The sequence below is a fragment of the Lolium perenne genome, chromosome 5 (genome assembly GCF_019359855.2).
Source record: "Lolium perenne isolate Kyuss_39 chromosome 5, Kyuss_2.0, whole genome shotgun sequence".
NCBI lineage: Eukaryota > Viridiplantae > Streptophyta > Magnoliopsida > Poales > Poaceae > Lolium > Lolium perenne.
The window spans coordinates 122393832-122415438 of NC_067248.2; the positions used below are offsets into that span (position 1 = coordinate 122393832).

Sequence of the window (21607 nt, forward strand, 5' to 3'; positions counted from 1 at the left end):
CGTTCTGGCCAGCGCTTGGTCCGGCGGCACCGGGCGCTGCACCGGCTGGTCTAGTGCAGACCGGCTTTACCGGTGCACACCGGAGGCATTCCAATAACTCAGCATCGTCGCCCAGCTATCGCTCGGTCAACATCCGGTTTCTGCCGGCTGGCCCAACACCTGGCCCGGTGACGCCGGGATGTGCACAGGACCGCCCGACGAATGCCGGCCCCTACGCCAGTGCACACCGGGGAACTTCCAGTGAGCTGGGTCGCTCGCTCGGTGCAGGCTCGGCGGCACCGGGCGTGCCACCAGCCAGTCCGGTGCCTGGCCCGACAGACCGGCCTCCTCGACATACTGCTGAGTTGGACAAGTCCCCAACGGTTGGATTTCAAGTGAAGCTATATATACCCCTTCTTGTAGCTCCGAACTGTTACGCACTACACTACAACTTGTTCTTGAGCTCTCTCTCTGATATTCCATTGTTAGAAACACCAAAAGCCTCAGATCTCCCTCCTCCTCCACCCAAACTCAAATCCCTCCGGGGAAAAGCTAGAGGAGGTCTTGATCTATAGTTTCACTGAGCCAAATCTTGTCCCCCCTTGTATTCTTCGAGATACCTGCTCTCTAGGGTTTCTTGAAAACCCTAGGTGGGATAAAGCGTCCGGAAGCATCCGGGCTGTGGATTTGCTCCTGAAAAGATTGTGAAGTTTTGGAGGCAGCCTCAAAGTCTACCACAAGTGAAAGAGCTATTCCTTCGTGGGATAGGCTCGGAGAAGAAGGTGAGCCTTCGTGGAGTGGGGAAATCCTTCGTGGGATCCCCACCTCTCCAAACGTGACGTACCTTCTTGCAAAGGAAGGGAATACGGGAATACATCTTCGTCTCCATGTGCTTTCGGTTATTCCTAACCGAACTCTTCAATTATGCTATATATCCTGTGAGAGCCTTCGCGCTTGAGATACTTGTCTTATCATCTAGGGTGCCTCACCTAGTTTGCATTAGGCTCACCTTTATATTCCACAAAGCCTAATATTACAAAGAAAAAATTAAAACTTGTAGAATCCTATTCACCCTCTCTAGGTTTACCATCTCTGAAATTTCACCATCCCGCTACCACCATGGATTATCACCTCTCACTTGTCACCTATCATCACCACGTCACCGTCCATGAGGATGGCAAGCAAAAGGTTTAGCAAAAGTATTCCAAACTATACTCACACATATGTACAAATTACACTATAGTAACGAGTCTATCAGTGTATGTACACTGAAACAAAAACGTGTCAACATGAAAGTCATGCGGAATGGTGAGGTGAACCGACTACTCAAAGGAAATTTCAAACGGTTGAGCGTGTGCGACGAATATGGCAAAATTTGCTTAAAACTTCAAACACGAAATTAATGATTTACGAATGATGAAACTCGAAACCGATTGTCGGATTGTATTCATATCATCGACACACATTTTTTCATGTACAACTTATTTTGATTCAGACTATGTTTGTGTTGATTTGAAGAGACGGTGTGTGAAATAGTGTAAGGAGAGTGAGGCTAAGAACACTGGGGTGGTTGCATATGAAGATTCCTTTTTTGCATCAGCTGCGTACGAAATTTGCCTGCATCGGTAGAAACGGCCAATATGGGCGTTCCTCTAAGGCTTGACCTGAGAGTGCTTTAATATCCGGTTTGTTCAACAACAGGAGGCCTTCCAGGCAGCCAACGGGCCAAAAATTGATGGCCTGATGCGAGCCAAGGGGCGCCCAGCCAACCAAACGCGCCCCATGTGTCTTTATATCTAGCCGTATTTTAATACGGAGTTTGTTCTGTGTCACACTTTTATGAAGTCTCAATCACTTTCTCTATTTGTTTTTATACTCCTCCATACTGATTTACATGGGTATTATATTTTTCATTAAACAACTTTGATTAACAATTTGGTCAACAAAATATATGACATATATCACTGAAATTATATTGTTGGAAACTCCCTTTGAATATGAATCCAATGGTATAACTTTTATGACATATATCTCATATTTTATTGACTAAATATTGTTTTAAATGTGTAATACCCCTGTAAATCGGCATGGAGGTTTTGAGAAACAACTTTGATTAACAGTTTGGTCAACAGAATATAAGACATATATCACAAAAATTATACTATTGGAAACTTCCTTTGAATATGAATTCATTTTTTGTGGCATATATCTCAATTTTTTTGACATACCTCCCGCCACCTGACCAGGACGGTGGATCCTCCCCCTCGTACTCCGGCTGGTCCTCCTCCGACGAGGAGTACGGGGATGCGGAAGATGGCCTGGAATTGATGGAGGAGCGAAACCTAGAGCACATATGGTGGTGGAGCAGTATGGAGCTTCTCGCCGAAAGGTTTAACGAGATTGTGCGTATTTGGAAAGCATCTGCAGCAAGGCGCAAGGCCTTTGAGGACAGAGCATGAGGCTCCAGGAAGGGCGGAGCCGCCGCCACTGACGTCATCATCATCTTTGACAACTAGGAGGACGTCTAGGGTGTAGTGAGTACCGAGAAGTTATTAATTAGATGGTATGTAATAGGTAGTTATTATTAACTATGTAATGTGTTAGTTTGGTGGTCTTTTGTAACAGGTAGTTAGGGAAACCATGATATAGGAGCCCTTCCGGCCTATAACCATGTATTACGAACTATATTTTACTATATGTATATTTTGATACGTAATTATATGTTGTATATATGTGATGGGAAAATAGATGGATAATTGATTGTTTTTTACATCACCTTTTTGTTTTCTCATAAAAATGTTTTATTCAAAAAATATCCATGTACGGTCTCGATAATTGCTCACGTTTCACACAAGTCTTGCAAAGATATACGTGTGCGACCGAAAACTACCACCGCACATGTTTCCACGGTTGTAAACGGTGTGGATTAATGATGGCTCATGAGGCCCTTCAACTGACAACTACTCCGTACATAGTATATATTCGGACCAATAGTGTGGCCACCCCACTCGACAAATGATGAGTGCGAAAGACGACATATTGTACCACACATAAATGCTCATATAGTGCTGGGATCTTCTTATTTTACCGCGTTGACATGCACCTATTTTATTTATTACGCAGGATCTTCGAAATAAAGGGGACGATTTGCAATCAATGCAAAAAGGACCATATCTGGACGAAATAATGATAATTTGGAGCATTAAAGACCTCACAACAAACCCACATCAAGCCAAGGAAGAAATTCAGGAAGAACCATTCACATAAGCTTTACCAACCAGTGGTATGTACGGCTAGGCCTGCCCATACCGCCTGATTGTACACCTAGCATTGATGTCGCCTTGTCAAATATATTCACCCCGCGAAGATAGATCTAATAAGAGAGAAAAAGAGACCATAAAACCACGAAACCTTGCCCCCGGAAGGGATCTGGAGGGGTAATTCGCCAAAGGGGATCCATTACCACCATTGCTCCGATCATTAGAGGCTAAGACATCCATCTCTATCATTAGCACCATTGATCATCTTGTTGTAATCTTTAACCTTGAGTTGGATTCATATTTGTATTCATCTGATCCCTCATTTTCCATTCATAGACTCATGATAATGTTGTTTGCCCCAATGTATAAGTAGATTCATTTGTTTTGGGGGTGATGGAGAAACCATAACCAAATTATGAAATAAAATTAAGTTTGTTAATTGTTTAATAATTATGAACTGTGTTGGTTCTTATCAACGATGTTGCGTGTTGTCAACTAACCAAGGGGAGACCCTTAATTACTGACCATGTGTAGCATGCGATGGGAAAAGGTAGTGATTATGAGGGATGTTGAACAGTGCTTCTAGGAGCATCCATTTAAAGAGCCTTGCCACACATACACATATGGTTGATGCGCAACTCCCCGAGAAAGCTTTAACCCTATTGAGTTTCAGTTACTTTACCACAAGTTGCACCGTCTTGTTTACTTTAGTTTATTTATTACTTTCTTCACAACTTATGAAAAACAATTATGTTTTTATTAAACTTGCTTTGGATTTAAAGACAATTAGTAAGTACATTCAAGTGAAGGTAATAAGAGGCATTAAAACCATTACTAATCATCTCCACCGTGGATTCGATACTCTTAATTTTGAAAAACAATTATGTTTTTATTAAACTTGCTTTGGATTTAAAGACAATTAGTAAGTACATTCAAGTGAAGGTAATAAGAGGCATTAAAACCATTACTAATCATCTCCACCGTGGATTCGATACTCTTACTTTTGAAAACTAGCTACACAAGATCTAGAACCTTGCAAGACATTAAGTTGTTTTCTGGCGTCGTTGCCAGAGAGCTTAGCGTGTTTGGTTTTTGTTTCAATTTATTTTAGTTCACTACATGTACTTAGTTGTTTGCAGGTTCGAGGCAAGCACCATGGTTGTGTTTGGGAGTCAACCCAAACCCGCATCTTTGAAGGACTTCGGAGATCGATTCAATATTGCTCATTCCATCCCATATCCGGACACACAAACTGATGCGCATGAGGCAAATCCTTATTTACTTCAGATACTATACACTAGAAAAATGTTTGCAGGAGAAGATGATATGATACAGATTATGCACACCTGTATTACTTTAATGATATTTATGAGACATTTAAAGTTAAAACCTTCTCTTATGATGATATGAAAATAAAGTTATAAGTCATACACTTTCAAAATAGCGCTCGCTTGGTATAAAGCTTTGTCCATAGAATTTAAGGACACCTAGAAGAATTTATCACAATCATTCTTGTCATTATTATCTCGTGAGTAAACTGATGGAGCAACACGTACTATTGCTTATTTAAAAAATAGACCAGGTGAAAGTCTTCTAAGATGTTATGTGAGATATAAAGATTTTCTTATTAAATGTCCCCACCATGATCTACCTAATTGGTATGCCATATATGTTTTCTATGGAGTACTAAGCGATGCAAATAAAAATGAAATAGATATGGCCTATAGAGTATCTTTTCTAGATTTCACTATCACAATGGCATGGAAATTACTAGATACAATTCGTCACAATAGAGAAACTTGGTCTTCTGATCTAGGAATTTACTAGATACAATTCGTCACATGAGTGCATTAAAGCTTTTGTAGCAACATGAAAAGTAGATGAACTTGTTGAAAAACATCATGGGGATATCCATATTGTCTTCCATGTCATACAAGATGTTGTAGATCAAATTAAAGCACCTATGAAAGCGTGGATTGGGTACTATAAGCCCGCTGAGAAGACACCTACAAAGAGTAAAATATGTTATGCTTGCATTGATGCTCCTTTGGGTCCAGTTCAGGAGAGACCTCCTTGTGAGGATCATCTTATCTTCCCTAAGACCAAAATAATGCATGAACTAGCATATGAATCCATGCAAAACTTGCTGACGAAGAAAAACTCGCTCCTAAGATAGTTAAAGAAGCACCCAAGGAATCTAAAGTTGTTGAAGAGGTAAATAGTCTTGAGGACTGCATGTTCCCAAATTGCAAAATCGTAAAATGGAAGAAGACACTTCTAAACTTATTAATGGTAAGATCGAATCCACGAAGAAACTTATTAATGGTAAGATCATAAAATGGAAGAAGACTCTTATTATGGTTTTTGTGATCTAGGATCTGCTCTAAATGTTATTTCTAATACCTTCTACCATTTGATTTTATAGGATAGAGAACCATCCGTTCTTCACGGTACTTATATTACTATTTAGATGGAAGATAGAACTCTTAGAGTACCTCTGGGAATAGTTAAGAATGTTTAATTAAATGTTGGTCCACATACTTTTCTCATTGAACAACTTTTACCTATTATCTTTAGAAGAGCATTTTTAAACCATGTTAATGCTAAAATTGACTGCAAAGAGGAGACTATATCTCTTAAATTTGGGGAAGAGAAAGTGAAATTCCACTTCTCCAAATTTAGAGACCAACCTTACTACAAGGACCTTGAAGATCAAGAATGTACAACCATCACTGATCTAGCTGCTATGTTATATGGTACTCCGATCGATGATACAAAGGGAAACTTGGAGAATGAAGATGGTATTATTGAAGATCCAAAGAAAGAATAATTAAATGATTGTCTTGACTCAGTACCTATGATGGAACCTCTTATGAATGAAGAATATGAACAACTAGAAAGGAAGGGAGATGAAGAACTTCCACCACTAGAACTCAACCCTCTTATTATCACAAGCATGAAAGAAATAATAACACGAAAAAATGTTAAGCGTAAGTTGGTCCGTTGGGTTTCTCTTTTGCAAGAGTTTAAACTACAGGCATGTAATAATTAATGGAAGAGGGTAATTAACTAATTAATCTCATTCGTATGAGTACATTGGCACTAGGGCCTTATAATCCTTAACAGTGGAAGTATCATTTAGATGAAACCAATGAATCACTCAATCAGTTTTGACTCGGAATTACGGAAAGAGCCAAAGAGGTAGTATCCTTTTATTGACCGTGTATTAATAAGTGACTTACTAGTTACTACTGATTTGCTTACTAGCTTTTTGCTAAATATAATTGAATTTGCTGTGAAATTTCTCATTTCACTCACATCCACACTCAACGTTAAAAGTTAGTTTACATACTCCCTTTGCCAGTGTCTAGATAGATCCAAACTCGAACAAATGCTAGTTAGGTGGTACTAGTTAACTGCTACGACGTGAGCTTGTAAAAGGGTGCAACAGTATAGACGGTTTGCAAGAGTGTGGCGACTAGTAGGATAACAGTGGCGACGAGGGAAATGAACACCCAAGGGTTCCTCAAGTAGGTTTGTATGAAGTTAGCCCGCCACCGATTCCAGCTCTTCATGCAGTGGGCATTCACCTGGCGCTGCACGTCGTGGAGCCTGCTTGACGGGCTCATCACTCCTCCCTTGTTTAATGTATTGTTGAGGAGCTTGGCCACCTCCTCGTCGCTGCCCAATCCACTCTCGATGATCATCTTAGATCTGAGGAGCGCTACATCCTTGGCCGAGCTTATCATGTTGTCCATGAAGATCACGTACGCCGTCACGTCGTTGCCAGCAGCAGGGTGCAACCGTTCGAATGCCATCAGATTGAGGAACCTCTTCTCGGTGCCTTCGTCGACCCTCATCGCCGGCATGCTTAGCACGCCGTGTTCGAAGTGGACGTCCAGGAGGTTGTCAGTGTCGCTCACCTTGAAGACGATTCCTGCTTCGTGGATCTCCATTGCAGGGGGCATGACATACGCTTTTGATCCTTTGCGGTCTTGGTGGTCATCATGGGTGAGGCTTTGGTGTAAGATGTCGAGGGGATGGAGCCCCAGAGGATTAGTATCAACCATGTGTCGGTGCCACGGACATAGGGAATCAAGCACCAACTTGCTGATCTCTCGAGCGTTCTGCAGCAACCAGTTGACATATATACATAGTTAGACCTAAGGTGCATCCTGCATTATTAGTTTGGAAACTTCATTGTGTTTAGAAAAAGTTGTGAGTGGGCACAATGCATGACACACTTACACCCGCACTAACTTTTTATTTTTGTTTTGAAAATAAATCACAACAAAATAATATAAACAAAATTGATGAGTAGTGTAGGATTGTGCTATGTCGCACAAGAATATTCCGAGGGGAAACTTAAAGGTTGCATTTAAAATAAAATCTGGGTGACTGGGATTTAAAAAAAAACTCAGTCGACATAGACATGAGAAAGTCTAAGTTCAGAGAAAAGTGTAACTCGTTTCAGTTACAATTTTTTTGGATGACTAGGACTAATTTAGTAGGCTGAGACATAGCAAATTCATAAATATTACTATTTATATGCACTTAGAAAAGGTATACATACATACTTGCAACGGCTTAAATTTTAGCACATTGTTCTTAAAAAAGGTTTTAGTGAAAAAAGAAAGGAAAACAGAGAAAAACTAATTACTGAATTTGTTGGTAACTTTGTAAGTCGGTAATACCTGATATCTTTCATGATCTAGAACGAGTAGTAGCTTGTGGAGAAGAAGCAGAGGCAGCTGATTCTCCATGACGAGCATGTCAGATTGGATATACAGCCACAAGTAGAGGTAGCCGTACTGGCTAAAGACGGGGTCGTTGGGTGCGTAATCCTCGTGCACCTTGCCCTGCAGCGCGTCCATCCTCATGGCTTCCAGCAGGAAGCAGCCGTCTATGACCATGAGCTCTACGAACCGCTCGCTGTTGTCCGGCCCTCGCCACTCGTCGCCGAGGTCCTTGTAGGCTTCCTGAAGCTGCTGCGTCACCTCCGCCACGGCGGCGACGAACTGCCGCAGCGGCTTGCGGGAGCGCTTGACCAGGTGCACCACCGCCCGGCGCTTGTGCTCCTCCATGGGGAGCAGGTCGTGCTCGCCGTGGTGGAAGGGGCCCAGTGACACCAGCTCCGGCCGGTACGCCTTGCTGTTGTGCAGGTTCTTTATTCGCTCCGGGACCAGGTAGATGGAGTGCCTCTTCCACCGCGCCATCTCCACCGCCGGGTCGATAACGCCGATCGTCTTCTCCATCTCCACCACCCAGCTGCTAGAGCCGATGGATGGTGCGTGCTCTATCCTTACGTTGTAATTGTCCATTATGTTGAACTATTTAGCCTCACCTTAATCAGCTTGCGTGTTTGCTCCATATATATACGGGAGAGGGAGGGTTGCGTGTCTGAGGGAGGGACGTATATGTAGAGTACTTGTTTTAACGTTTAGAGCATCTCTAACCGATTCCCTAAAATTTAGAGAACAAAATGACTTCCTATACCTTATAACTTCCTATATTTAGTCCTCTAAATTTTGCGCCGCAGATTCCCTCCTAATAGCTTAGAGGACCAAAATTTTGTTTTAGCAAATCAACCATATGAACCAAAGTATCAGTATTACAGACCGAATTAAATGTAACAAATCAAAATATTCATTATTACAAACCGAATTAATGAATGTAATAAATTGTTTCAAACTAAACAAGTGAAAAAACATAACTACTACTCACCATGGAGACGCCAGTGATGCTCAATAAGATCACATCTTGTAGCCATCTCTAAATCTTCGCCGTCTTCTTCCTCCTCCAACGAAAAATCATCGAAGATCATCTCTCTCAACCTCTTCATCTGTAGCCCAAGGTGCTCTCGATCAAGCCGGTTGCTACGAATAAATGACAAGTCATATAAACATTCGGTTGAATACCTTGAGCGCGGCGGAGGTGGAGTCTGCGCCTATTACCGTCGAGCCGAGCAGAAGGGCTAAGGCCTCCGCCGGGGTTGAGCGACGACCGTACTAACCTATAGTGGTCGTGATAATCCCACCGTTGGGCCAACGGGACAACCGAACGTCCACGAATATTGAAGCCGATGCCGGGCATAAATCTTGTCGGGCCAAGGGTTACGGCGGCTGTTGTCAGCCGATTTTGGTCGGCGGCGGTCGGTCTACACCTCCCCCATGCTCCGACGGCCCTTTTCGTGAAAGAATCAACCTCACCGCTTCCGGAATCGACCTTAAATCGGCGACGGGGTCTGCCTCGATGATGTGGCTCCCGGGACCGATTCCGGCGACGGTTAGCACCGGCGAGTGGGTCGAACGGAGGGGAAAAGTGCAGCAGGTGTTTTGGCCTGTCGGACGAGGCGACTGGTGGTCGGCGGTGTGAACGCCGTCGGGAATACGGCAGCGGGGCGGCGAGGCTGTGGCAACGAGGTGGAGGAGAATTTTTTTAGTCCAGCGGCCACGGGGGAGAATATTTGTGGGCCACGGGGGTCGAGGGTGAAAAATTATTTTCACTAAGGCCTCTTGGGATTTGGCTAGATGCAGTTTCGGCTGTTAGCGGCGTATTTTTGGTTCTCTAAAACCTTTTAGGGATCAGTTAGAGATGGTTTTAGAACTGAAACCTGATTGACCAAACTTTGCTTTATAATACAGGGATCATGTGCAGTATTAGGTACTCCCTCCGACTTTTTTAATTGACTTGAATTTAGTATAAATTTGTACAAATTTCGAGTTAATTAAACGGGATTAGAGAGAGCAGTGGCGCTAGCTAGCTATAATGCGTGTCGTATACATGAACGTTGATCGCAGGTTGCGTGAGAATGACCAAAGATTTGAAAAGAGAGACACTTCATGGAACAGCTGAAATCTGTTAAAGCCTTAAAGGTTGTCTACTAAAGCTAGCTAGGAAAAGCTAGACACTCTGCATGGAGTAGACTGAGTACGCGCGTAGGGGCCAATGACAGTGAACAGTTCCGGAAACCTTTCGTAGATTGAAGGCAAAGAAAAAGAAAAGACCGGTCAGGTGGGGAAGCCGTGTGTCTTTGGTGCACTCTGTGACTCATTACAACATCTCTGACATATTCTTTATACAGCGGTACAGTACAGAAATTCAATTCCGTTCTCGGGTGCATATGCTCTCTATACAAAGAAATTATGTTTCGAAATATCGAAAAAATTTGATAAAAAATTGTACATGTACATCTCCATAATATACGTGTGTTTGCCAAGTTTCGTGAGGAATCGATACTTTTTGTGGTCTATGTAAAAAAAGGAAATTTTGTCTTCTGAAAAGCCTTATTTTAAGCATTGAATTTTGTGTTTTTTACACACGCCATACGGCAAGTCGATTTTTCATGAAACGACTTTGTGAGCGTGTAACACGTGAAGATGTATTTCATTTCAACTTTTTTGAAATTTTAAAATATGTGTAACATGCATTTCAAAATAAAGGGAGCATATGCTCCCATGTGCTAAAACACCACTCCCCAGTACAGTACTATAAAAGTATCTTATGTAATACCAGAAACCTGAGCTTGGGTGGTTAGGAGGATGGTTGTATCCCCAGCCCACCAGAGTTCAAACCCCAGGTTTGACATCTGTGTGTCTCATAAAAAGGCGGAATATTCATTCAGTGGGAGGCGACGTTCCCGTCGACAGCGAGGCGCCTGTGGTGACTTCGTCAATTTCAAGATCCAATCCGCCGGCTCAGTCTTCCGGAGGTGCTCATAGGGGTAGGGTGTGCGTGTGTGCGTTCATAGGGGTGAGTGTATGCGCGTGTATGTGAGCGTCTACGTTTGTACCGTGTTTCTCAAAAAAAAAAAAAAAAAGAAATCTGTTTTATGGCACGCGTCGGAGACCAAAACGCAGATCCCAAGATGTACCCTAAAACGGAAATACAGTAAACGTTTACGGGAACTGTTTCGCGGCTCCTGATGCGCGAAAGAGGGTGGATTTAGGGCATCTCCAGCGGCGCAGCGTAAATGGACGTTGAGTGACCGTTTCCGTCCGCGGTGACCGGAAATGTGTCTGAGTTCTGCTCCAGCAGGGCGACACAAAGTGATTGGTCCGTCCGCGGTGACGCAAACCTGACCCAAATATGCGCGTTCTTCTTTTCCTACCCGGTCCCGCAAGTCAGGGATAGCGAAATCGACCACTTCGATTTGCTTCTTTTCCCCTTCTTTGCTGCCCTAGTGCGACACCACCACCCCAACCCCAGCCGCCGCCGTCCCGCCGTAGCGCCGCAGTACTCGTCGTCCGGCTCGGTTGTTGCCGCGCGGGAGAGCAGGATCGTACTCGGGATTGGCTCCGGCGCGTACCTGCCGACTGTTTTGGGGCCAAACGTTGCCGGTTGAGCCACCCTTCCGCGCCGCCCACGACTTGTTCGGTCAATTGCGCCAGTAGGTTTCTTCTCCTGTTTTCGGTGCAATTGTGCGCGACCATTGATCCATATTTCGTACCCACGCAGATGGACGTGTGGCAGATGCTGCAGAAGTACCACGAGGAGGTTGTTGACTCCTCTTCCGATGACGAGTCCGATCAGTCGACGCAGACATTGGCAACTACTACGGCCTCCATGATCCACGAGTTCACTTCAAATGAGGGGTCGGTGCACCGGGGCTATGTCAAAGGCCGCTCAAAAAATCTGCCGCGCAACAGAGTGCAGGGGCAGCTCCGGCTCCACAAGGACTACTTCCACCTCACCGATCCGTTGTTCAAAGAAAAAATGTTCCGGCGCCGGTACAGGATGTCAAGGGAGCTGTTTTTGGTCATTCTCCGGGGCGTCAGAGACTACGACCCCTACTTCCAATGCAGGCCCGATGCAATAGGTGCGCTAGGCTTCACCTCCTACCAAAAATTCTCCGCCGCTATTCGCATGCTATCATATGGAATGGTTGTTGATATATTCGATGAGTATCTTCGAATGGGTGAGAGCATCTGCCTTGAGTCCATGTACCGGTTTTGCGAGCCGTGATTTCCGTGTTCAGACAATATTACTGTAGGGAGCCAACTGTTGAGGATACAAGGCGGCTGTTGTCTATCAACGAGTCTAGAGGGTTCCCAGGAATGATTGGAAGCATATATTGCATGCACTGGGAGTGGACGAACTGTCCATTTGGATGACAGGGTCAGTACAACGGGCATGCGGAGGGACGGACTATCATTCTTGAAGTTGTCATATCTCAAGATTTATGGGTTTGGCATTCATTCTTTGGCATGGCCGGTTCCAACAATCACATCAATGTGTTGCACCGATCACCGGTTTTCAACCGGCTCATGCAAGGCAAAGCTCCCCGGTGAGCTATGAGATTAATGGAAATGAATATGACAAGCCATACTATCTTGCTGATGGCATCTACCCTAACTGGGCCACACTGGTGAAGACTGTCCGTAATCCAAACTCCGAGAAGACGAGGAGGTTTGCCAAGATGCAAGAGGCTTGCAGGAAAGATGTGAACCGCGGATTTGGTGTGCTCCAAGCTCGGTGGGCAATTGTCCGTCACCCGGCAAGAACATGGTCGCTGCGTGATCATGCACAACATGATCGTTGAGAACGAGCGTTCTGATGGCCGCAATGAGAACCACTGGGACTTCCAAGGTGAGCTAGTTGCGCCACTCCCTGGGGCTTTATCTTGGGAGAACTATCTGCATATGAATGTATAAATCACTGACGAGAACGTCTGCAAACGGCTGCAGACGGATCTGATTGAGCATCAGTGGGCATTGGCTCGCCATGAAGACCATGCCTAGAGGAATACCATCTTATTTTCATATAGATTTTTTAAAATTTGGATGTAATAAGGACTATGACTTCGTTGAATCTCTTGCATCTTGTTGTTTTCAAACTTCATATTTCATGCCGACGCAGGAATGCGTCGGGCCGCTGGAGGCACCCCCAGGCGCAAACGGACGCGCAGACAAAAACGGTATTTCTCGCGTCCGCCGCGCAACGGAAACGAACGCTCGCGGACACCGATTTACGTCGCGCCGCTGGAGATGCCCTTAGCCTATACTAGATGATAGCTTGTGTGTTGCTACGAAAGTTTAGAAAATAAAATTATGTGTACGGAATGTATTAAACTTAGCAACAAACAAAAACATTGAAAGGGGAGAGTAATAAATGAAGGGAATTGTAAGGTGAACCTGAGAAGGTTTTTTGGTCCATTCCGATAGTATTGAAAAAAGCGGTGCATTATACGTTGGACCAAACTTGAAGATGAAAACACTACTTTTTTCATTCTGTTGCCACAGGGGGGAGGGGGGCTTATCTCCATTACTATTTGTTCTAGCAGAAGATGTTTTACAGTCAGTCATCAATGATGCATTCAGAAGGAATCTCTTGAGAGCTTCTCTATCAGTAAACTATAACCATGACTATCCGGTAGTTCAGTATGTGGACGATACCATTGTGATCTTGCCTGCTCAAGCTGACCAATTGGCAATCATGCAAGGTATTGTAACTAACTATAATGCTTAATCTGTGGGATTTTGTATTAATTATCACAAATCTGCTATGATTCCTATTAATGTCCCGAGACAATGATTTCTTCACTGGCTGCATCAGTGAGATGTATAGTTGGTAAAATGCCATTCACCTGCCTTGGTTTGCCCCTGGGGACAACCAAGCGTACTATTCAAGATCTGATGCGACCCGGATGAATGGAACCTGGGTGCGCGCGCACCCATTTACGAAAAGTTTAAAAAAGTGCTATTTAAAAATTTCAAAAAAATGTGAAGTAAAATTTTGCATGTACATATTATGTTGATATTTACTCGTGTGAGTTTTCACGAAAAAATATCATTGTGTGTGACCTGCATAAAAATGACAAAATATCCAAATGAAAATAGTGAACAGAAATTTGTACTATTCACACGAATAGGAATTTGTATTTTGTCATTTTTGTGTAGGTCACACACAATGGTATTTTTCCGTGAAAACACACACGAGTAAGTATCAACATAATATTTACATGCAAAAATTTACTTCACATTTTTTGGAAATTTTTAAATTTTTTTTTTTTGAAATTTTTGTAAATGGGTGGGCGCGCACCCAGGTTCCATTCACCATTTTCGAGATCTGATGCCTCTAGTTTACAGAATTGAAAGGAAAATGATATCAAGCTTCACCATGATGTCCTATGGTGCGAGTCACTAGTATTAACTCACTATTAACTTCTATTGCCACTTTTACGATGTGCTCAATCAAGATAAATCCTAAAATCCTTGTACACTCTGAGAAAAACATGATGCATTGTTTGTGGAACAAAAAGACTGGTGATGGGGAGAAGTGTAATCCTCTTGCAGTTTGGGACATGGTTTGCAGACCAAAGGATAAAGGAGGTGTAGGTATTCTGAATTTAAAAGTACAAAATGATGCATTTCTTCTCAATATCTTCACAAGTTCTATAATAAGGTGTACACTCCTTTATGGAATACCTATTATCAGAACAAAATACCTCAAGCCTTGGATCCATGTGGATCACATTGGTGGAAGGATATCCAGAAATTGATGCCCATTTTCAGAGGTGTAACATCCTCTCAGATAGGTAATGGCTCTTCAGTCTTGTTCTGGAAAGATTTATGGCTCAAGGAGCTAGCCGCTGAAAGATTTCCACTAGCCTTTTCATATGCTCTAAACGAAGATATATCACCTCTCAGAAATTTTCTATATACCTTTATCCCCAGAGGCAATGGCAGAAGTGAGGGAATTGAAGGTTCAAACAAGGAGGTGGCAATTTGGCTCATAGGAGCAAATACTCTCATTATATAAAATAATTAAAAAATAATTTTAAAAATGTTGAAAAATTCTGATATAAATTTGTTGGTGTACATCGTGACATTCTATGTTAGTGCGCAAATTTTCGTGGAGAAACAACATTTTATATGGCGTGTACAAAAAAGACAAAAAAATATCCTGTACGTAGTCGTGTTATAGCATCAAAATTTGTCTTTTTTATAGGAGCCACAATTATTTTTAGTTTTTTTTTGAAAACTTGTGTACGAACATAAAATATGTAGATGTACATGGAAAATTTTATTTTACAATTTTTTTGACACTTCAAAATGTTGATTCACACAACGAGAGCAAATGCTCCTATGAGCCAAAGTGAATATCCCTTCAAACAACTCTTATTCAGCTTGATGCTCACATGTCAGATAGTTGGGTATATAATGGGGTACCGAATCTTCTACCTCCAGTCAATTCTATAAATTTTGTTTCAAGGATCATACACCACACCCAGCTTTCAAATAGATTTGGAAGTCTAAATGCACTCCTGGAGTGAAGTTCTTTTGCTGGTTGCTTTTCTGGCCGTCTTAATACCAGGAACATGCTCAAGCGTAGAAACTATAATATTGGGACAGTGGTAGGGGCTAGGGTTCTACCGGGTCTAGGGCGGAGGTTGTAAGGGTGGAAGTGAGGGCGGAGAGGCTGGAGAGCTCGGCGCCGGCGGCTGGGCGCCATCGCGGAGGAAGGAGGCGGCGGCTAGGGTTGGTGCGGCGGGGCGCAGGGGTCTCCCGTCTCCCTTCAGGAGACGAGACAGTAATGATACTGAATATTGTCTGATTAATCTCGAAGGGGTACAAGTGTTTATATAGGAGGACGGCCTCCTCTAAACCCTAATTTACTTGGGCTAAGCCCCTAATTTACTTGGGCTAAGCCCACAACTAGCCACTAGTGGGCTTCCTGCGTGTATAGGTTAGACCGACCATGACATCTCTCCCCGCCTTCTCAAACAGCTCGTCCTCGAGCTGAACTTCTGGAAACTGCTGGCGGAGATCTTCAAGCTTCTCCCAAGTCGCCTCGTCCTCTAGCAGGCCTGTCCAATGCACCAAGACGTGCCAAACACCACGGCGCTGCTGGGCCTTCAACACGCGAGCCACACTCGCCGGGGCAGGCTCGAGACGCCCATCCGAAGTAGGTGGAATAGCTGGTGGTGCAGAAGGAGGGTCGCCCCGGTAGGCCTTCAGGAGGCCGACGTTGAAGACGTCGTGGAGGCGCGAGCCCGCAGGCAACTCAAGGCGGTAGGCGAGCTTGCCGATGCGCTCCAGCACACAGAAAGGACCGGCGTAACGAGGTCCCAACTTGCCCCTGGAGCGCGGGTCCAAGGACTGGGTCGTCCGGTGAAGAAGGCGTAGCCAGACCCAGTCGCCCACCGCAAACTCCGCCTCGCGATGGTGTGCATCATAGTACCTCCTGTCCAGCTGCTGAGCCTGAAGAAGTCGCTGACGCGCCTCAGCCAGTATCTCGTCGCGGGTACGTAGCAGGTCATCCGCCGTCTCAGTACGGGCCGTGCCAGACGCATAGGGAAGCATCGCCGGTGGTGGCCTCCCGTAGACCACCTCAAAGGGAGTGGCGTGCAGCGCGGAGTGGTAGGACGTGTTGTAGCAGTACTCGGCCCATGCCAGCCAGTCCACCCAAGCTCGTGGACGATCCCCGGTGATGCAGCGCAAGTACATGACGATGATCTTGTTGACGACCTCGGACTGTCCGTCCGTCTGAGGATGAAACGCCGTGCTCATGCGGAGCTTCACGCCCGCCAACCCAAAGAGGTCCCTCCAGACATGACCCGTGAACACAGGATCACGATCACTGACGATGGAGGACGGAAACCCGTGGAGGCGAACGATGCCATCAAGAAGGTGCGTGCCACGGACGCCGCCGTATAGGGATGGCCGAGGGCGATGAAGTGCGCGTACTTGGAGAAGCGGTCAACCACCGTGAGGATGACGGACTTGCCGCCAACCTTCGGCAGCCCCTCGATGAAGTCCATGGAGATGTCCGCCCACACCTGGGACGGCACGTCCAACGGCTGCAGCAAGCCCGCCGGACGGAGCATCTCCGTCTTGTTCCGCTGGCATGTGACACACGCCCGCACCCAGTCTCGCACCAGGGCGTCATCCCCTGGAATGTAAAAATCAGCGCGGAGACGGTGCATGGTCTTCTGGACGCCCTCGTGACCTATAGAATGCGCCAAGGACAAGGCCTGGTGGCGTAGGTCTCCATGATCCGGCACGAAGATGTGGCGTCCATGGAGGAGTAGTCCCTCGTCCAGGCGCCATGGCGCGGCCAGCTCGCCATCGGCCAGGCGCTGGCGCAGCTGCTGCGCATCCGCAGCCGTGGCAGTAGCGCGGCGAACCTCGTCGATGAAGGCGAAAGATGGCCCGGAGTGGATGCAGAGGGCTGCACTGACTGTGGGCGCGTCCGCAGTGTCGTCAAGGTCTCGGCGGGACAGGGCGTCGGCGACTGTGTTGAGGTAGCCGGGGCGGTACTCGACGGTGAAGTCGAAGCCGAAGAGCTTGCTGATCCACTGGTGTTGCGGCACGGTGGAGAGGCGTTGATCTAGCAAAAACTTCAGGCTGTAGTGGTCCGTGCGCACATGGAATGTCCGGCCCCAAAGATACGCCTGCCAGTGGCGCACCGCCTGGACCAGCCCGATCAGCTCGCGCTCATATGCGGCGAGCTTGTGGTGGCGCACGGCAAAGGGGCGACTGAAGAAGGCGAGTGGGCCCTCGCCCTGGTGAAGGATGGCGCTGAAGCCAATGCCGGAGGAGTCGCAGTCCACCACGAACGGCTCGTCGAAGTCTGGCATCTGAAGAACGGGACCCGTCGTGAGTGCCCGCTACAGGGCGGCGAAGGCCGTGGCCGCCTCCTCGTCCCAGGAGAAGGCGTCGCGGCGAAGCAAGCGTGTGAGGGGCGCGGCGATGAGGCCGAAGTCCTGGATGTATCGCCGGTAGTATCCTGCGAGGCCCAAAAATCCGCGAAGAGCTCGTGGCAACTGGGGCGTCGGCCAGGCGGCGACGGCAGCGACCTTGTCCGCGTCCATCGCGACACCGTTGGCGGAGATGACGTGGCCCAAGTATGCGACGGAGGTCGTGCCAAACGAGCACTTCGAGCGCTTGAGATGAAGATGATGCGCTCGAAGCTCGTTGAAGATGATGGCCACGTGCTGCAGGTGCTCCGCCCAAGATGCGCTGTAGATCAAAATATCATCAAAGAAAACAAGCACAAAGCGGCGTAAGTAGGGGCTGAGAACGTCATTCATCAGGGCCTGGAAGGTCGCCGGTGCGTTGGAGAGGCCGAACGGCATCACCAAAAACTCGTAGTGGCCATGGTGAGTGCGGAACACCATCTTGGCGATGTCGTCCGGGTGCATGCGCACCTGATGATAGCCCGAGCGCAAGTCGAGCTTGGTGAAGAAGCGCGCGCCATGCAGCTCGTCCAGGAGCTCATCCACGACGGGGATGGGGAACTTGTCCTTGGACGTGACAGTGTTGAGGGCGCGACAGTCGATGCAGAAACACCACGTGCCGTCGGTCTTGCGCACAAGGAGCACGGGGGCGCAGAACGGTGACGTCGAGATCCGAATGATGCCCTGTGCTAGCATGACCGCCACCTGGCGCTCGAGCTCGTCCTTCTGCAGCTGGGGGTACCGGTACGGCCGCACAGCTATGGGTGCTGTGTTCGGCAGCAGGTGGATGCGGTGGTCACAGGGTCGCGAGGGAGGGAGGCCCTGCGGCTCGTCGAAGAGGTCGCCGTGCTGCTGCAGTAAGTCGGCCAGGAGCGGATGCGCCTCGTCTAGCGCGGCGGCCATTAGGTGGAGCTGCGGGGATGTGCCAGTGCTGCCCACGCCCGTCCAGTGAACACGGCGGCCGCCCTCGCGCCAGAAGATGAGGGACAGCACGTCGAGGTCCCACAGGATGGGGCCTAAGGTGCTCAGGAAGTCGAGGCCGAGGATGAAGTCGTAGCAGCCCAAGTCGATGCCGACGCAGTCGATGGAGAATGGCTCGTCGCCCACGAGCACGGGAACCTATCGCGCCACGCCCTGGCACGTAAGACAATCCCCGTTGGCGACGGTGACGCTGTACTTCTCCGATCCCGTCGGCTGGAGAGCAAGGCGGCGCATGGCGGTGTTGGACAAGAAGTTGTGCATGGAGCCCGTGTCCACCAGCGCAGTGAGACGCTCCCCATTGATCGTCACCGGGAGCAGCATCGTCTTTGCCGTCTTGATGCCCGCCATAGCATGAAGAGAGACAACGAAGGCGGACACGTCGACTGGCGCGTAGGTCGTGACACCGGCCTCAGTGACGGTGGCGGCCGCGAGCTCGGCGGTGAGGGCCTCAACGTCGGCGTCGTCGACGGTCTCCAGGTAGAAGAGGCGGGCGCACGTGTGGCCCGGTGCGTACTTCTCGTCGCAGTTGAAGCACAGCCCCTGGCGGCGTCGCTGAAGCTGCTCCGCAGCCGTCAGCCGCTTGAAGGGGAGAGTCGGCGCAGGAGGGCCTGCGGGCGCAGCGGCCGGCGCGGGGATCGGCGAGGCGGTGGGCGTCGGGGCGGGTCGGGGCGCGGGACGAGCGCTGCCACGTTGCGCGTAGACCTGCTGCATGGCGAGGGCGCGCTGCTCGTAGGCTCGTGCGTAGTACATGGCCGTCTGCAGGTCCGCCGGCTCGCGCATCTCGACGTCGACGCAGATGTAGTCGGGGAGGCCGCCGACGAAGAGATCGGCGCGCTACCGCGCCGAGACGCCCGGGGCATGGCACGCGAGCGCCTGAAAGCGGTCGGCGAAGTCCTAGACCGTGGTGGTGAAGGTGAGGCGTCCCAGCTCGGCAAGGCAGCTGCCACGGAGGGTCGGCCCAAACCGCTGGAGGCACAGGTCGCGGAAACGCTCCCAGGGCGGCATCCCGCCCTCGTCCTGCTCGTGGGCGTAGTACCAAGTCTGCGCGGCGCCCCGTAGGTGATAGGAGGCGATCCACGTGCGGTCGGCGCTGAGCGTCCGCTGCCCCCGAAAAAACTGCTCACACTGGTTCAGCCAGTTCAGGGGGTCGGTGGCGCCGTCGTAGGTGGCGAACTCCAGCTTGGTGAAGCGGGGCGGCTGCTGTGCCAGAGGCGGGACCTCGGGGGCGCCCTCCTGGCGGCCCGGGTTGAAGGACGTGCTCGCGGCGAAGGGGGCCGCAAACCCGCCAGGACCGCCAAAGGGGTGGGCGGGCTGCTGAACCGTCGTCCGCGCCCCAGTCTGAGTGTAGACAGGCGACGCGTCGGTCCATGTGGGAATTGGCGAGGGCGATGGCGGTCACCACGCGGGGCGGCCATTGCTGGCGGCAGAGGCGGGCGGTGGGGGCGGCGGAACGGCGGGCGGTGGGGGCGGCGGGTGCTGGCCGGCCTTGATATCCGCGAGCTCGAAGCGGATGGCGCGGAGGCTGTCGGCGAGGTCCGCCAAAGTAGCGGGCAGGAGGTCGAGGCCCGTGGGGGCGGCGGCGGCCTGGTCTCCGTTGGCGGCAGCGGCTGCCCCCTGCAGCGCGTGGGCGCCTGTCATGGCGGCGGGGGTGGCGGGGGTGGTGTTGGTGGCGGCGGCGGACGTGGCGGCGATGGGGTCGACGGGGGGCTGTTGGAGCCCATGAGACCTAGGCAATCTGATACCAAAGTGGTAGGGGCTAGGGTTCTACCAGATCTAGGGCGGAGGTTGTAAGGGTGGAAGTGAGGGAGGAGAGGCTGGAGAGCTCGGCGCCGGCGCGGAGGAAGGAGGCGGCGGCTAGGGTTGGTGCGGCGGGGCGCAGGGGTCTCCCGTCTCCCTTCAGGAGACGAGACAGTAATGATACTGAATATTGTCTGATTAATCTCGAAGGGGTATAAGTGTTTATATAGGAGAACGGCCTCCTCTAAACCCTAATTTACTTGGGCTAAGCCCCTAATTTACTTGAGCTAAGCCGACAACTAGCCACTAGTGGGCTTCCTGCGTGTATAGGTCAGACCGACCATAACAGACAGACTACTTATGTCTACTCTATCAAAGCCCGACGGAGGAAACTCTAGAGCATCTTTTCTTTCAGTTTCAGCTAAGAATGTTGGAATTATATTGGTTTTTCTTGGAAACAGTATGGAGATAGGCTAGATATTATTCTGGAAGCTAGAGCAAATGGACAAAGCCTATGTTTATGGAAATACTTATGATAGCTTCTTAGAACGTGTGGAAGGAAAGAAACAATTAGCTTTTCCATGGTATTATCCCTGATTCTCAAGCCTGGAAGGACAGATTCAAAACAGACTTAGCACTTTTGGTTCATAGGACCAAAAACTCTCTACACCCTTTTATTAACTCTTTTATAGATTCCTTACAGTGTGTTCTGAGTGGTCAATTTCACTAGTAAAAATGTGATTATGTAACGAACTGTTACCTTTTTAATGTAAAAAAGAACGACAGTCGGAGCCTTTCCTACTGTCAGAAGATTCAAAAAAAGGAAAAGTAGGTGTAGAGTGAACATAATATTTATCTATTTGGGGTCGACAGACATGTTCTATGCCTCTACCACAATTTCTATTGGCAATGGGACGATTACGCCTTTTTGGAAATTCTCATGGCTCAATGAAAGAAAGTCAAAAGAGAT

General features: G+C 48.1%; 1 protein-coding gene across 1 annotated transcript; it reads right to left on the reverse strand.

Moving 5' to 3' along the window:
* Positions 1–6560: 6560 nt before the first annotated feature.
* LOC127304787 (UPF0481 protein At3g47200) lies at positions 6561–8565 on the reverse strand. Its single transcript, XM_051335373.2, has 2 exons — positions 7934–8565; positions 6561–7366 (listed from the first exon to the last, which is right to left on the reverse strand). The coding sequence occupies exons 1-2, from the start codon at positions 8558–8560 to the stop codon at positions 6659–6661; spliced, it is 1335 nt and encodes a 444-aa protein (XP_051191333.1). The 5' UTR covers positions 8561–8565; the 3' UTR covers positions 6561–6658.
* Between the last annotated feature and the right edge of the window lie 13042 nt (positions 8566–21607).